Raw genomic sequence first — 12899 nt, 5'->3', positions numbered from 1 at the left:
TCTCCAAGGCTTTGACATCCTTCCTGAATTGTGAAGCCTAGAATTGGAGACAATACTCCAGCTGAGGCCTAACCAGAGACTTATGAAAAATTACCGTAACTTCCTTGCTTTCGTACTCTGATACTATTAATAAAACCCAAGGACGCAGGCTTTTTTTTTAAACAACAGGCTTGTCACCCTGTTGTCAGTATAAAAGCACGTGAACATTAACTATAATACACAAAGGCACACATTGATCACAGGAGGTAAAATCTCCCTCAGGAACTTCTCCTGATACCACAACTAGTAAGTACTGCTCAGTGTTGAGGGGTTAGGTTACCAAAGAAATCAGATTGTCAAATGAGTTGGCAAGGTGCCATAACATACTTGCATTGGTTTGAGTACATTGCTACTGCCATCCACCTCATAATGTGCACTGTTTGTCTGCAGCTCCACAGCGACTCAGTTAGCGATCCTTAGTCATCTGAAAGGCTGGTCCAGGTAGGAATATGGCAAACTTGACACTTTGTTCATTGGATGATTCAATGATGATGCCTTCTGTTAAACCGTACTCAAAAATATATCACTTTGGAAAATGAGCAATAATAATTAGAGAATTGGTTATTCATTTACAGAAATGGTGTGTGATTGATTTTGTATTTTGCCTTGTTGGGAGTAAGATGCTCTTTTCACCGTATGTACACCCTTACTTGACTTTCTCAAAAGGAAGATTGCTAAAATTGAGAATGGAAACAAACTGAAGGACACCTGCTGTACGTTGGCCTTGTGCCCGACACATTGTGAAAAGGTCTGCCAAATGCGTTTTACCTTTTCCTGAGTTATCATTTCCCTGGTGTTTAGAATTCTGACAGGTTTAAGGAAAGATTTTTCTGAATTAGCCATTTTATGAAGCACTTGGGTCAGGCATTAGTAATGATAAACAATAATATTATAGAACAAAAGCTCTCTGATACCATGAGAAGCTTTGTTATGACAAGATTAAACATCAATTAAATAATCCCATGTGAATTTTGGATATTTATTACTACTTCTGTTTTCCCTTGCACCACCCCCTCCTGCTGTACAGGCCCATTCTATCTTGATTAAATATTCATGTGTAGGATGTGGGTGTCATTTATGGCCGGAATTTATGGCCCATTCTTAATATCTCTTCAGGAGCCCTTCTCAAAAATAATTGAGTGGCTTGGTGGGCCATTTTAGAGGGCAGCTCTTAAGTGAATCGTAATACTGTGGGATTGGAGTCACAAGTAGGCCAATCAGCTAAAGACGTCGGGTCATAAGACCATAAAGAGGAGCAGGAGTAGGCCATCTGGCGCCTCGAGCCTGCTCTGCCATTCAGTAAGACCATGGCTGATCTTTTTGTGGACTCAACTCCACTTACCCACCCGCTCATCATAACCTTCAATTCCTTTACTGTTCAAAAATCTGTCCATCTTTGCCTTAAAAAAACATTCAATGAGGTAGCCAAAACTGCTTCACTAGGTCTCCTTCTCCAAAACGATGTTTGCGAACTGGATGGGCTTTTTGAGAAGGTAATTACATGGTCACCAATACCATTATTCATCTTTTTTTTTAAACTCCAGATTTATTTAATTAACCGAATGTAACTCCCCAAGCTGCCCTGGTGGGATTTGACTTTGTGTTGCTAGTTTAAGACTCCTGCCACACCATCAACAACAATGTTAATGTAACCTGGTGGCGCATAGAACAGTACAGGCCCTTTGGCCCTCGATGTTGTGCTGACTTTTTATTCTACTCTAAGATCAAACTAACCTACATACCCTACATTTTGCAATCATCCATGTGCCTATCCAGGAGTCGTTTAAATGTCCCTAATGTATCAGAGGCGATGGTGAGGACTGCAGATGCTAGAGATTAGAGTCGAGAGAGTGGTACTGGAAAAGTACAGCAGGTCAGGCAGCATCCGAAGAGCAAGAAAATCGATGTTTTGGGCAAAAGCCCTTCATCAGGAATTTTGCCCAAAACGTTGATTTTCCTGCTGTCGGATGCTGCCTCACCTGCTGTGCTTTTCCAGCACCACACTCTGGACCCTAATGTGTCTGACTCTACTACCACTGCTGGCAGTGCATTCTACGCACTCACCACTCTGTGTAAAGAACCTACCTCTGGCATCTACACTCAACTTTCCTCCAGACATCTTAAATTTATGCCCCCTTGTGATAGCCATTTTTGCCATGGGTAAAAGACTCTGGCTATCCACTCTATCTATGCCTCTCATCATCTTGTACATCTCTATCAAGTCACCACTCATCCTTCTTCACTCCAATGAGAAAAGCCCTTGCTCCTTCAACCTTTCTTCATCAGACATCCCCTTCAATCTAAGCAGCATCCTAGTAAATCTCCTCTGCAACCTCTCTAAAGCTTCCATATCCTTCCTCTAATGAGGCAACTAGCACTGAACACAATATTCCAAGTGTGGTCTAACCAGGGCTCTATAGAGCTGCAGCATAACCTCGCAGCTCTTAAACTTAAATCCCCGCCATTGAAAACCAACTGACTATCTGCCCTCTTAACGACCCTATCAACTTGGGTGGCAATTTTGAGGGATCTACTGAAGTGGTCCCCAAGATCCTTTTGTTCCTCCACACTGCCAAGAATCCTGTCTTTAACCCTGTATTTTGCATTCAAATTCGACCTTCCAAAATGAATTCATTTTACACTTTACCAGGTTGAATTCCATCTGCCACTTATCAGCCTTGCATCCTGTCAATGTTCTTTTGCAACCTACAACAGGCCTCCCACACTACCCAAAACTCTGCCAATCTTTGTATCATTGGCAAACTTACCAACCCACCCTTCCACTTCCTCATCCAAGTCATTTGTAAAAATCACCAAGAGTAGAGGTTCCCAAACCGATCCCTGCGGAACACCACTGATCACAGAGCTCCAGGCTGAATACTTTCCATCTACTACCACCCTCTGTCTTCTATGAGCCGGCCAATTCTGTATCCACTCAGCCAAATTTCCCTGTGTCCCTTGCCTCCTTGCTTTCTGAATGATCGGAATGATGATTGTTGGGGCTAATAACACTCACTGTATCATGTAGTGGCATAAGTAATAGTAACTGCAGGTGAGTAACTCTGGCTTGCTGGCACAGAGAACGTGGAAGTCTAAAAGTCGCAGTCCATGATCTGTTGATCTGAGAAAATGGCATCTATGTTTCTGGCGAATCTTTGAATGGGTAACATGAAGTTTCTGTATTGTCACAAGATACTCCTTTTCGCTCTCTGACCAATCTTTCTTTCTACAGCTGATTAGACATTGAAGTCACCCCTTCTAATTTATCATTCCTCTCAACCCTGGTTAATACAGGAGATTTTTGTTATTTGTCCTTCACTTGGCTGTTGGGTTGCTTGGTTTCTCTCACTATGACTGCTACATCCAGCAACTTGTACCCTATAAGATCTTCACTCAAACAGGCTGTCTAATTAACAGCAGACTGCATTAGATTGATACTTTCAGCAAATTAAATGCTTCTCCACCCACTTAGCTGTCATATCTTTACTGTCTTTTAAAACCTATAACTATGGAGAAAAAGTAGGTATTTCAGATGGGACAATAGCTGAAATATCGAGTGAAACAAATCTCCATCTGAGGTGAGGTTTTCAGCTGGTTGAACGTTCAGTAGAAAAATACAGTTACGTCGCAAACAACCAGCATGTATTTCACAGCATTGTGTTCCGAAAAGGCTGCATTGCATTCCAGCATCCTGCATGCTTTGCTAGCTGCATGGTTGTGACTCAAGGGAAGGACTCCCAGGCATGACCAGAGTTCATGCTGGCTTGTAGAAAAGGGCTTATCGTGTGGCAGTAGATGACAAAAATCATTCTACAGAGCATGTTTTCACTGCCATATGTAACACTGCTTTGAAGTAAACTTCACGTGATACCTGTCCCCGAATTCTAATCGTTTCCTGCCAGCATATTAGAAAACATAGTACTAAAGTCAGGGTGTAGTTGGACAAGTCAAGAAATCTCTGCCCGGGCTGAGACGACAAGATGGTCAACATACCAAACACCTGAAGGATGTGTTGCAAGAAATGTTGCAGGCACCAGTCACATATTGTTACCCAATACAACAGGGAAAGGATTCCTTCTACACACAGGGTAGGAGAAGTTATGACAGGAAGCAGAGTGGTTATAGTGGACAGACAAAGCCCATATTTTTTTTAAAAAAGCTGAGACCACAAAGAAGATTGGAATGTGTGGAGTCTGTCATGACACTATCTGCAGACCAAAGAGAATGCTGGCCATCAAGAGGTGCTGCGAGGAGATAAGAGGAGGAATGGCTAAGTCTATGTGACTTCAGTAAGGTGTTTGACAAGGTTCCTCATGGTCAACTGGTTAGCAAGGTTAGATCATACAGAAAAGAGGGAGAACTAGCCATTTGGATACAGAACTGGCTTGAAGGGAGAAGACAGAGGGTGGTGATGGAGTGTTGTTTTTCAGACTGGAGGCCTGTGACCAGCAGTATGCCACAAGGATCAGTGCTGTATCAACTGCTTTTTGTCATTTATATAAATGATTTGGATGTGAACATAGGGGATATGATTAGTAAGTTTGCAGATGTCACCAAAGTTGAAAGTGTAGTGGACAGCACAGAAGGTTACTTCAAAGTCCTATGGGATCTTGATCAGATGGGACCGTGGACCGAGGAGTAGCAGATGGAGTTTAATTTAGATAAATGCAAGGTGCTGCATTTTGGAAAGGCCAATCATGGCAGGATGTATACACTTAATGGTAAGGTTCTGAGAAGTGTTGCTGAACAAAGAGACCTTGGAGTGCAGGTTCATAGTTTCTTGAAAGTGAAGTCACAGGTAGATAGGATAGTGAAGAAGGCGTTTGGTATGCTTCCCTTTATTGGATCGTGCAATGAGTATAGGAGTTGTGAGGTCATGTTGTGGCTGTACAGGACATTGGTTAGACCACTTTTGGAAAACTGTGTGCAATTCCAGTCTCCCTGCTATAGGAAGGGTGTTGTGAAACTTGAAAGGGTTCAGAAAAGTTTTACAAGTATGTTGCCAGGGTTGGAGGATTTGAGCCATAGGGAGAGGTTGAGTAGGCTGGGGCTGTTTTCCCTGGAGCGTCAGAGGCTGAGGGTGACCTTATAGAAGTTTATAAAATCATAGGGGCATGGATGGGATAAATAGGCAAAGTCTTTTCCCTGGAGTGGGGGAGTCCAAAAATAGAGGGCATAGGTTTAAGGTAAGAGGACAGATATAAAAGGGACCTAAGGGGCAACCTTTTCATGCAGAAGGTGGTGCATGGAATGAGCTACCATAGGAAGTGGTGGAGGCTGGTACAATTGCAAGATTTAAAAGGCATCTGGATGGGTATATGAATAGGAAGGGTTTAGAAGGGTATGGGCCAAATACTGGCAAATGGGACTATATTAATTTAAGATATGGAGGAGTTGGACTGAAGGGCCTGTTTCCATGCTGTATATATCAATGACTCTTAAGTCATTCTATTCTAAGCTACAGCCATGGTGTTCTTTGGAGCAGAAATTCACAAAAAATATTGAGTTGTACTCTGACGGAAATCATTTGGATCTGCTTGAAGAATTTGAAAGGGCATATATGAAAGTGAGGGGAAAACAGAAAATGCTAGAAATACACAGTTGTTCAAGTTTAGTCTGTCCCAGGATGGATGTGTTGTCCCAGTCAAAGTTGCGTCCTCCTTCATCTGTGTGTAAGGATACTAGTGATGGTTGGTCATGTCTTTTGGTGGCTAGTTGGTGTTTGTGTATCCTGGTGGCTAGCTTCCTGCCCTGTCTGTCTGGTGTAGTGTTTGTTGCAGTCATTGCAGGGTATTTTGTAAATGACATTCATTTTGCTGATTGTTGGCACAGGATCGTTTGGATTCATCAGTAGCTGTTGCAGTGTGTTGGTAGGTTTGTGGGTTACCATGATGCCAAGGAGTTGGAGTAGTCTGGTAGTCACCTCCGAGATGTCTTTGATGTATGGCTCAAGTCTCTGGGTGTGTTGTGTCTTCTTGTTTGGGTTTGTTGTTTACGAATCGGCGGACTGTGTTAATTGGGTTAAGATTAGAGTGGTGCTGGAAGTGCACAGCAGGTTAGGCAGCATCTGAAGAGCAGGAAAATCGACATTTTGGGCAAAAGCCCTTTATTAGGAATAAGGCTGGGAGCCTCAGGGGTGGAGAGATAAATGGGAGGGGCCCCACCAAGGCTCCCAGCCTCATTCCTGATGAAGGGCTTTTGCTCGAAACGTCTATTTTCCTGCTCCTCAGATGCTGCCTGACCTGCTGTGCTTTTCCAGAACCACTCTAATCATGTCTCTGATCTCCAGCATCTGCAGTACCCACTTTTGCCTGTGTTTATCGGGTACCCTTTGTTCTTGAATACGCTGGATAGGTATTTTACTTCTGCAGCTCGTGGTTCCTGGGTGCTGCAGTGTGTTCTGGCCTATTTAAATAATGTCCTGATGCAGCTCCGTTTGTGGGTGTCAGGATGACTGCTCCTGTAGTTGAGTATCTGGTCAGTGTGTGTTGCTTTCCTGTAGACGCTGGTCTGCAGTTCGCCACTGTTCCACTGTGTCATCCAGGAAGGGGAGTCTGTTGTTCTCTTCCTCTTTGGCGAACTTTATGCCAGTAAGGATTATTAATGAGATTGTAGGTTTCTGATAATTTGTTCCGTTTTGTGATGACAAAGGTGTAATCCACATAGTGGATCCAAAGCTTGGGTTGTACTGTGGGATGCTGGAAATACTCAGTGGCTTGAGTAGCCTCTGTGGAGAAAGAAACAATTAATGTATTTGACTGATGACATTTTATCAGGATAACTGGGAGCAATATCTATTTCTGAAGCACTAAAGTTACAGGCTCTGATAGAAATTCATATTAAAAGTGTACACAAGTGAATTGGTAGTGCCTGGTCTGGTTATGGTACCAAACTGAAGGGTCATTCTGTGCAACAATACCCTAGTGAACAGCAGCCAGAAAATTTGGCAGTGAGCTATCTTAAACCACCTTTTTCTGATGCCAGTAGGGATGGTAAAGACCACACAGAACCAGGAGTGTTCATCTGGGAAAACCGCACAACTGTAAAACTTCTGGAGCAGGCAGAAGTGAAGTTGGGGTGTCAGAAGAAATGCACAAATCACCAAAACCCATCTCTCATTTTTTCAATTCCCACTTGCCCTGCAGATGGCAGAATCTTCGACCAAACACTGGAAATATCATCCACTGAACCGAAGTGAAAGTAAGGTAACCTTGATCCTTGGGAGTCATGATTTGGAGATGCTGGTGTTGAAATGGGGTTACAAAGTTAAAAATCACACACCAGGTTATAGTCCAACAGGTTTATTTGGAAGCACTAGCTTTTGGAGCCAATGCTTCTAATTAAACCTATTGGACTATAACCCGGTATTGTGTGATTTTTAACTTTGATCCTTGGGGACTGTCTAGGAGAAGGCATGCCAATTCAACAAGGACTCCATAATGATCCAAAAAGTTCAAATTCTTGCAGTTTGCAGCAATGTTCTGACCTTGCAACACTTGAAAGTACAAACAGATTTGAGGGATTCTCAAAATCCCTATTTAAGAAATTAAACTTCATGGACTTTTGTCAATTTTCCACCTCTTCATTGAGTCTTAGAACCTCTAGTAGAGTCGTAAAGTCATAAAGTTATACCGCATGCTTTGGACCAACTTGTCCATGCTGACCAGATATCCGAAAATAACCAGTCTTTGGCCCATATCCCTTGAAGCCCTTCCTATCCATATACCCATCCAGATGTTTTTTAACTGTTGTAATTGTACCAGCCTCCAGCACTTCCTCTGGCAACTTGTTCCATACATGCATCACCCTCCTGCATGTAAAGTTTCCTTTTAGGTCCCTTTTAAATCTTTCCCTACTCTTAAGCCTATGTCTGTTAGCTTTGGATTCCCCTACCCTGGGAAAAATGCTTTGGCTATTTACCCTATTCATGCCCTCACGATTTTATAAACACCTATAAGGTCACACCTCAGCCTTCAACGCTCTGAGGATAAAAGACCCAGCCTATTTACCTTTACTGTATAGCTCAAACTCTCCAATCCCAGCAACATCCTTTTCAATATTTTCTGAACAAGTTGGGCGGCACGGTGGCACAGTGGTTAGCACTGCTGCCTCACAGCGCCAGAGACCCGGGTTCGGTTCCCGCTTCAAGCGAAAGACTGTGTGGAGTTTGCACATTCTCCCTGTGTCTGCGTGGGTTTCCTCTCGGTGCTCCAGTTTCCTTCCACAGTCCAAAAATGTGCAGTATAGGTGAATTGGCCATCCTAAATTGCCCATAGTCTTAGGTGAAAGGGTAAATGTAGGGGAGGGGGTCTGGGTGGGATGTGCTTCGGCGGGTCGGTGTGGACTTGTTGTGCCGAAGGGCCTGTTTGCACACTAAGTAATCTAAAAGTGGTCTCCCCAATGTCCTGTACAGCTGCAACATAACCTCCCAACTCATATATTCAATGCGTTGACCAATAAAGGTAAGCATGCCAAAATGTTGCCTTCACTACCATGTCTACCTGCCACTCCACTTTCAAGGAACTATACACCAGCATCCCTAGGTCTCTGTGTTCGGCACCACTCTCCAGTGCCATACCATTAAGTGTGTAAGCCTGGTTTGCTTTACCAAAATGTAATTCCTCATACTTATCTAAATTAAACTCTATCTGCCTCTCCTCTGCCCCTCGGCCAATCTGGTCAAGTTCCTGTTGTGTTCTGAGGTAATCTTCTTTACTGTCCACTACATCTTCAATTTTTGTCATCGGCAAACTTACTAACCATACCTCCTATATTCGCATCCAAGTTATTTATATAAATGACAAAAAGCAGTGGCCCCAGCACTGATCCTTGCAGAACACAGCTGGACATAGGCCTCCAGCCCAGAAAAGAACTCTCCACCATCACCCCCTGACTCTTGCCTTCAAGCCAATTTTGAATCTACTTGGCCAGCTCTTGTGTTCTTGTGCTCTAACCTTACTAACCAGTCTACCATGTGGAACCTTGTCAAGCGCCTTACTGAATTCTATCTACCACTTTGTCTTCAATCATCTTTGTCATATCATCATAAAAACTCAATCAAGTTAGTGAGATATGACTTCCCATGTGCAAAACCATGTTGACTATCCCTAACCTGTCCTTATCTTTCCAAATGCACGTCAATCCTGTCCCTCAGCATCCCTTCCAACAACTCACCAGTTCCCTGATTTTCCTTGTAAACTTTCTTAAGTTATGGTACCATATTAGCCACCTTCCAGTCTTCTGGCACTTGACATGTGGCTGTCGATAGGACAAAGACCTCAGCAAGGGGCCCTGCAATCTCTTCCCTACTTTCCCACACAGTTCTGGGATGCAACTGATCAGGTACTGGGGATTTATCTACATTTATGCATTTTAAGACCCCCCAGCACCTGCTCTTCTGTAATATGGAGACTTTTCAAGACATTATTATTTATTTACCCAAGTTCCCTAGCTTCCATGTTCTTCTCCACATTAAATACTATTGCATAATATTCAGTTTAGTGTCTCACCCATCTTATGTGGTTCTAAACATAGACGCCTTGCTGATCATCAACGGACATTATTCTCTCCTTAGTTACTCTTTTGTCCTTAATGTATTTAGTACTGTATCTATCTGCTTGTGGGCCAACTCAAATAGTCCTCAGCCTCTCCCTTTTACATCATGGATATTGGAAACTAGCAGTGGGCTTAATACCTAGTGCTGTTAAGTTATTGTTTAAGGGAAATATATTGAATGAATTTCCTTCAAAACATCCCCTTTGAACATTCCCACCCATATTTGGGTGGGTTATTCAGTGTTTGCTGTCACTTCCAGCAGTAAAAAGGGAGGAAAACTTTACTCTAATGTCAACAGACTATTTGGCAGCTAATCCCAAAATCATGACTCAACAAATGCCTTATTGAGTGTTACCTGTGAGGAGGGACCTATGATGATGTAGAAGTGGGAACCCAGGCTTGTTTCTTTTCTCAATGCAGTTAACAGCCCATGGGCTAATGAGTCCTTGTTGGACAAGGAAATCAAAGGTCGTTGGGAGTAGATGGGAACCTGGAATCTCAAATGCAAACATGATTGTGTTAAATAATGGAACAGGGTCAAGGGGCTAAATGGCTTACTACTGTTCCTAATTTGTTCATTCATAAATGCTGGCATTGTTAATGATGACAAAACCCAAAAACGAATACGTTACAAAATTCTGTTCAATGGCTTCTATCTATTTCTGTTACATCTTTTCAGATTAGACTGTTGCTTCTCACTTTTGTAATTGACCAATCTAACTAATTATAAGTTAGTTCTTCCACTTCCTATCCAATTACTAGTTAAGTCTGACTTTATGGTTTATTTACATTACAACTTAAGTTTAAGCACAGATGAGTTACAATTCACCTACTGTGCAAATGCTGTTTAAATCCTGTGTCAAGACCCAATATGACAATCAAAAAAAATGCAAAAGAGAGAGAGGCAGCCTTCTCTTTGCTCCAGGTTAACTCATATGCTTAGTGCTTCTCATGTTTAATCTTGATACAGCCAGCCTTCTGGGGTTTATCATTGATCAGAAACTGAACTGGCCCGGTCATTTAAAAACTCTGGCTTGAGGAGCTCATCAGAAGCTAGGAATTCTATGACAAATAATTTGCCTTCTGTCTCCCAAAGCCTGTCCACCATTTACCAGGCAAGTGAAGAGTATTCAACCACACTCCTAACTTGTGCCTTGATGGGTTAAGCTCCGACAACACTGCAGAGGCTTGAAGTATTCCAGGATAAAGCAACCAAACTCAGTGGCACCCCACCCACCATGTTGGACATTCATTCCCTTAACATGGTTACACAGCAGCAGTGGTGTGTACTATTGACAAGATGCACTACCAGAAACTCACCAAGGCTCTTTAGACAGCATCTTCCAAACTGCAGCCTCTCTCAGGTCAAGACTGCCACTGACCACCAGTGTCTCGATGAGATGGGCAATAACAGCGAAGCTCGCAACTCACATTTGGATAATAAAACCTCCAATTAATTTATTTGGACAAGCCACAAAAATATATTGGGAAAATAAATAATTCTCCTGGATATGTTGCTAAATGGCTTTACGTCTGTCAACCAAGACTAACTTATATTTGTACAGCACCTTCAACTAATAAACTTCTCAATGCACTTCATAGAGGGATTCAGATAAAAATTGTTATGTAATGTTAGGAGAAGTTATCAAACATTTTGTGAAACACGCAAGGGATTCCTAAAGTGGAACAGAGAGAGGCTGAAAGATGTAGGCAGGGACTTGCAGAACCAAGAACTTTGGCAGTGATGGCAACATTTAACTTCAAGGATGTACAGTGTGAAATGCAGAAATCTGAGGATTGTTGGACTTTTAAAAGAGGTGACTTTGAAAACTCAACTAATGAATTCATCACCATTTTATTTGCATGAGAGAGAGCCTGCAAATGGTCTTCAGCAGTGAGTCAATCTGTCTGGTATATTCTATTTGCTTTCACCTTTAATTTTAGCCAATCCAGTTGTGGTCAAATGAAAGAATGTATGGTTACAAGCAATTGCTTCCTGGAACTAATTGCAATTGCATTCTCTCTAAATAGGATTAATTTGCTCTTAATCTTTTTTGCTGTGGCAGTTTGCTAACTTTCTGCAACTTATCTATTGATGTGTTTGAAAATGATCATTGGGAAATAATTCTGCTCAGATTAGATGTTTCTTGTGAGGTACAGGTGCCCGTTCCTCAATTACTTCAGCTGTGGGGTTTAGCGACAGTTATGTTTTCGGATACTGACACTGCATGCTATGTGTTGCTCTAAATCGTGCATGCGCAGCGATGGGGAGATTGGGACAGATAGGGAGAGAGACTGGGATGTGATTGGGGAGAGTTTGGGACAGAGAGGCAGAGACAGTAATGCCTCTGCACATGCATTTCCCTGTGAGCGTGCATGCATAGTTATGAACAGTTACAGGTGTCAGTAAACACTGCCTCCTCCAACACTCATGTAATTTCCATCATTATAGAAAGCTGATATTCCATTGCTATTTATTTTAGCCAGCATAAGAGCATTACAAGTTGGTGCTCCAGGATTGTTCACCCAATGCTGTCCACACTTCAGAACCTAGCAGTTTTATTTGACTTATGGCAACTGATTTGAATGTGCTCTGCCTATCAAGAATAACTGAAGATATATGCCATGTGATTCAATCAACTAAACACTATCAAGTATGGCTTACATATCTGATATGCAGTGGCTCTGAAATTCATATGTAACATAACTAAGTTGCAGTATAACTGCAGTATAGCTATACCAACAACAAATTTATGATTATCCATCAAGATCGTAACATGGCTCATTGCTTGCCAGATTGGATATACTTGTACACAGGACCCCCTTCTCTGAAAGCTAAAGGAATATATTTGCAACTTTAGTCTTTTTTGAATTATCTAGGAACTTGAGGAGCTGTGAGTTCTCCATTGCTTTCTCCATGGCGAAGTCTTGGCCATTCAGGGTTGGCTTACTCGGTTATTAGCACACTTTTTATCTCCTGTAACTTAAGTTATGATCATTTGAAATTTAACATTATTACATGTGTCCTGATGTGTGCTTGATGGAAAATGTCACAAATATGTCTCTCTTTTTTTTCTCAAGATGTTTGAAGGTTGTTTGGGAATTCAATATGGAAAGTGGGCCTTTGGGTGATGAAGTCAGGTTAAGAATCTCAGAGGAGAGTGGGTGATGAAGCTAAAAACAGTCAGTTTTGGATGGGAAAGTTTTGTCTTTGCTCTCCAGCCGGGTGCAGGACCAAAGAGGATACAAGAGTGGAGCATCATGGCATTTAACCAGAGTGAACTGCCAAAAATGGCCTTGGAACT

The 12899-nt window shown here is 42.2% G+C and overlaps 1 protein-coding gene across 4 annotated transcripts in view; it reads left to right on the top strand.

Moving 5' to 3' along the window:
- Positions 1-12899, top strand: part of arhgap28 (Rho GTPase activating protein 28) — a 165018-nt gene that overhangs the window by 50660 nt on the left and 101459 nt on the right. For 2 of the 4 annotated variants that reach the window (XM_072569888.1, XM_072569886.1), the window contains exon 2: positions 430-480. The exons of the other annotated variants lie outside the window; for them this stretch is intronic. In XM_072569888.1, the coding sequence (XP_072425989.1) occupies positions 430-480 (51 nt within the window). The remainder of the gene's footprint in view (positions 1-429; positions 481-12899) is intronic. 4 annotated transcript variants of the gene reach the window in all.

The sequence above is a fragment of the Chiloscyllium punctatum genome, chromosome 5 (assembly GCF_047496795.1).
Source record: "Chiloscyllium punctatum isolate Juve2018m chromosome 5, sChiPun1.3, whole genome shotgun sequence".
NCBI lineage: Eukaryota > Metazoa > Chordata > Chondrichthyes > Orectolobiformes > Hemiscylliidae > Chiloscyllium > Chiloscyllium punctatum.
Note: the sequence above shows the minus strand (reverse complement) of the source record. Positions and strands in the feature narration are given on the sequence as shown.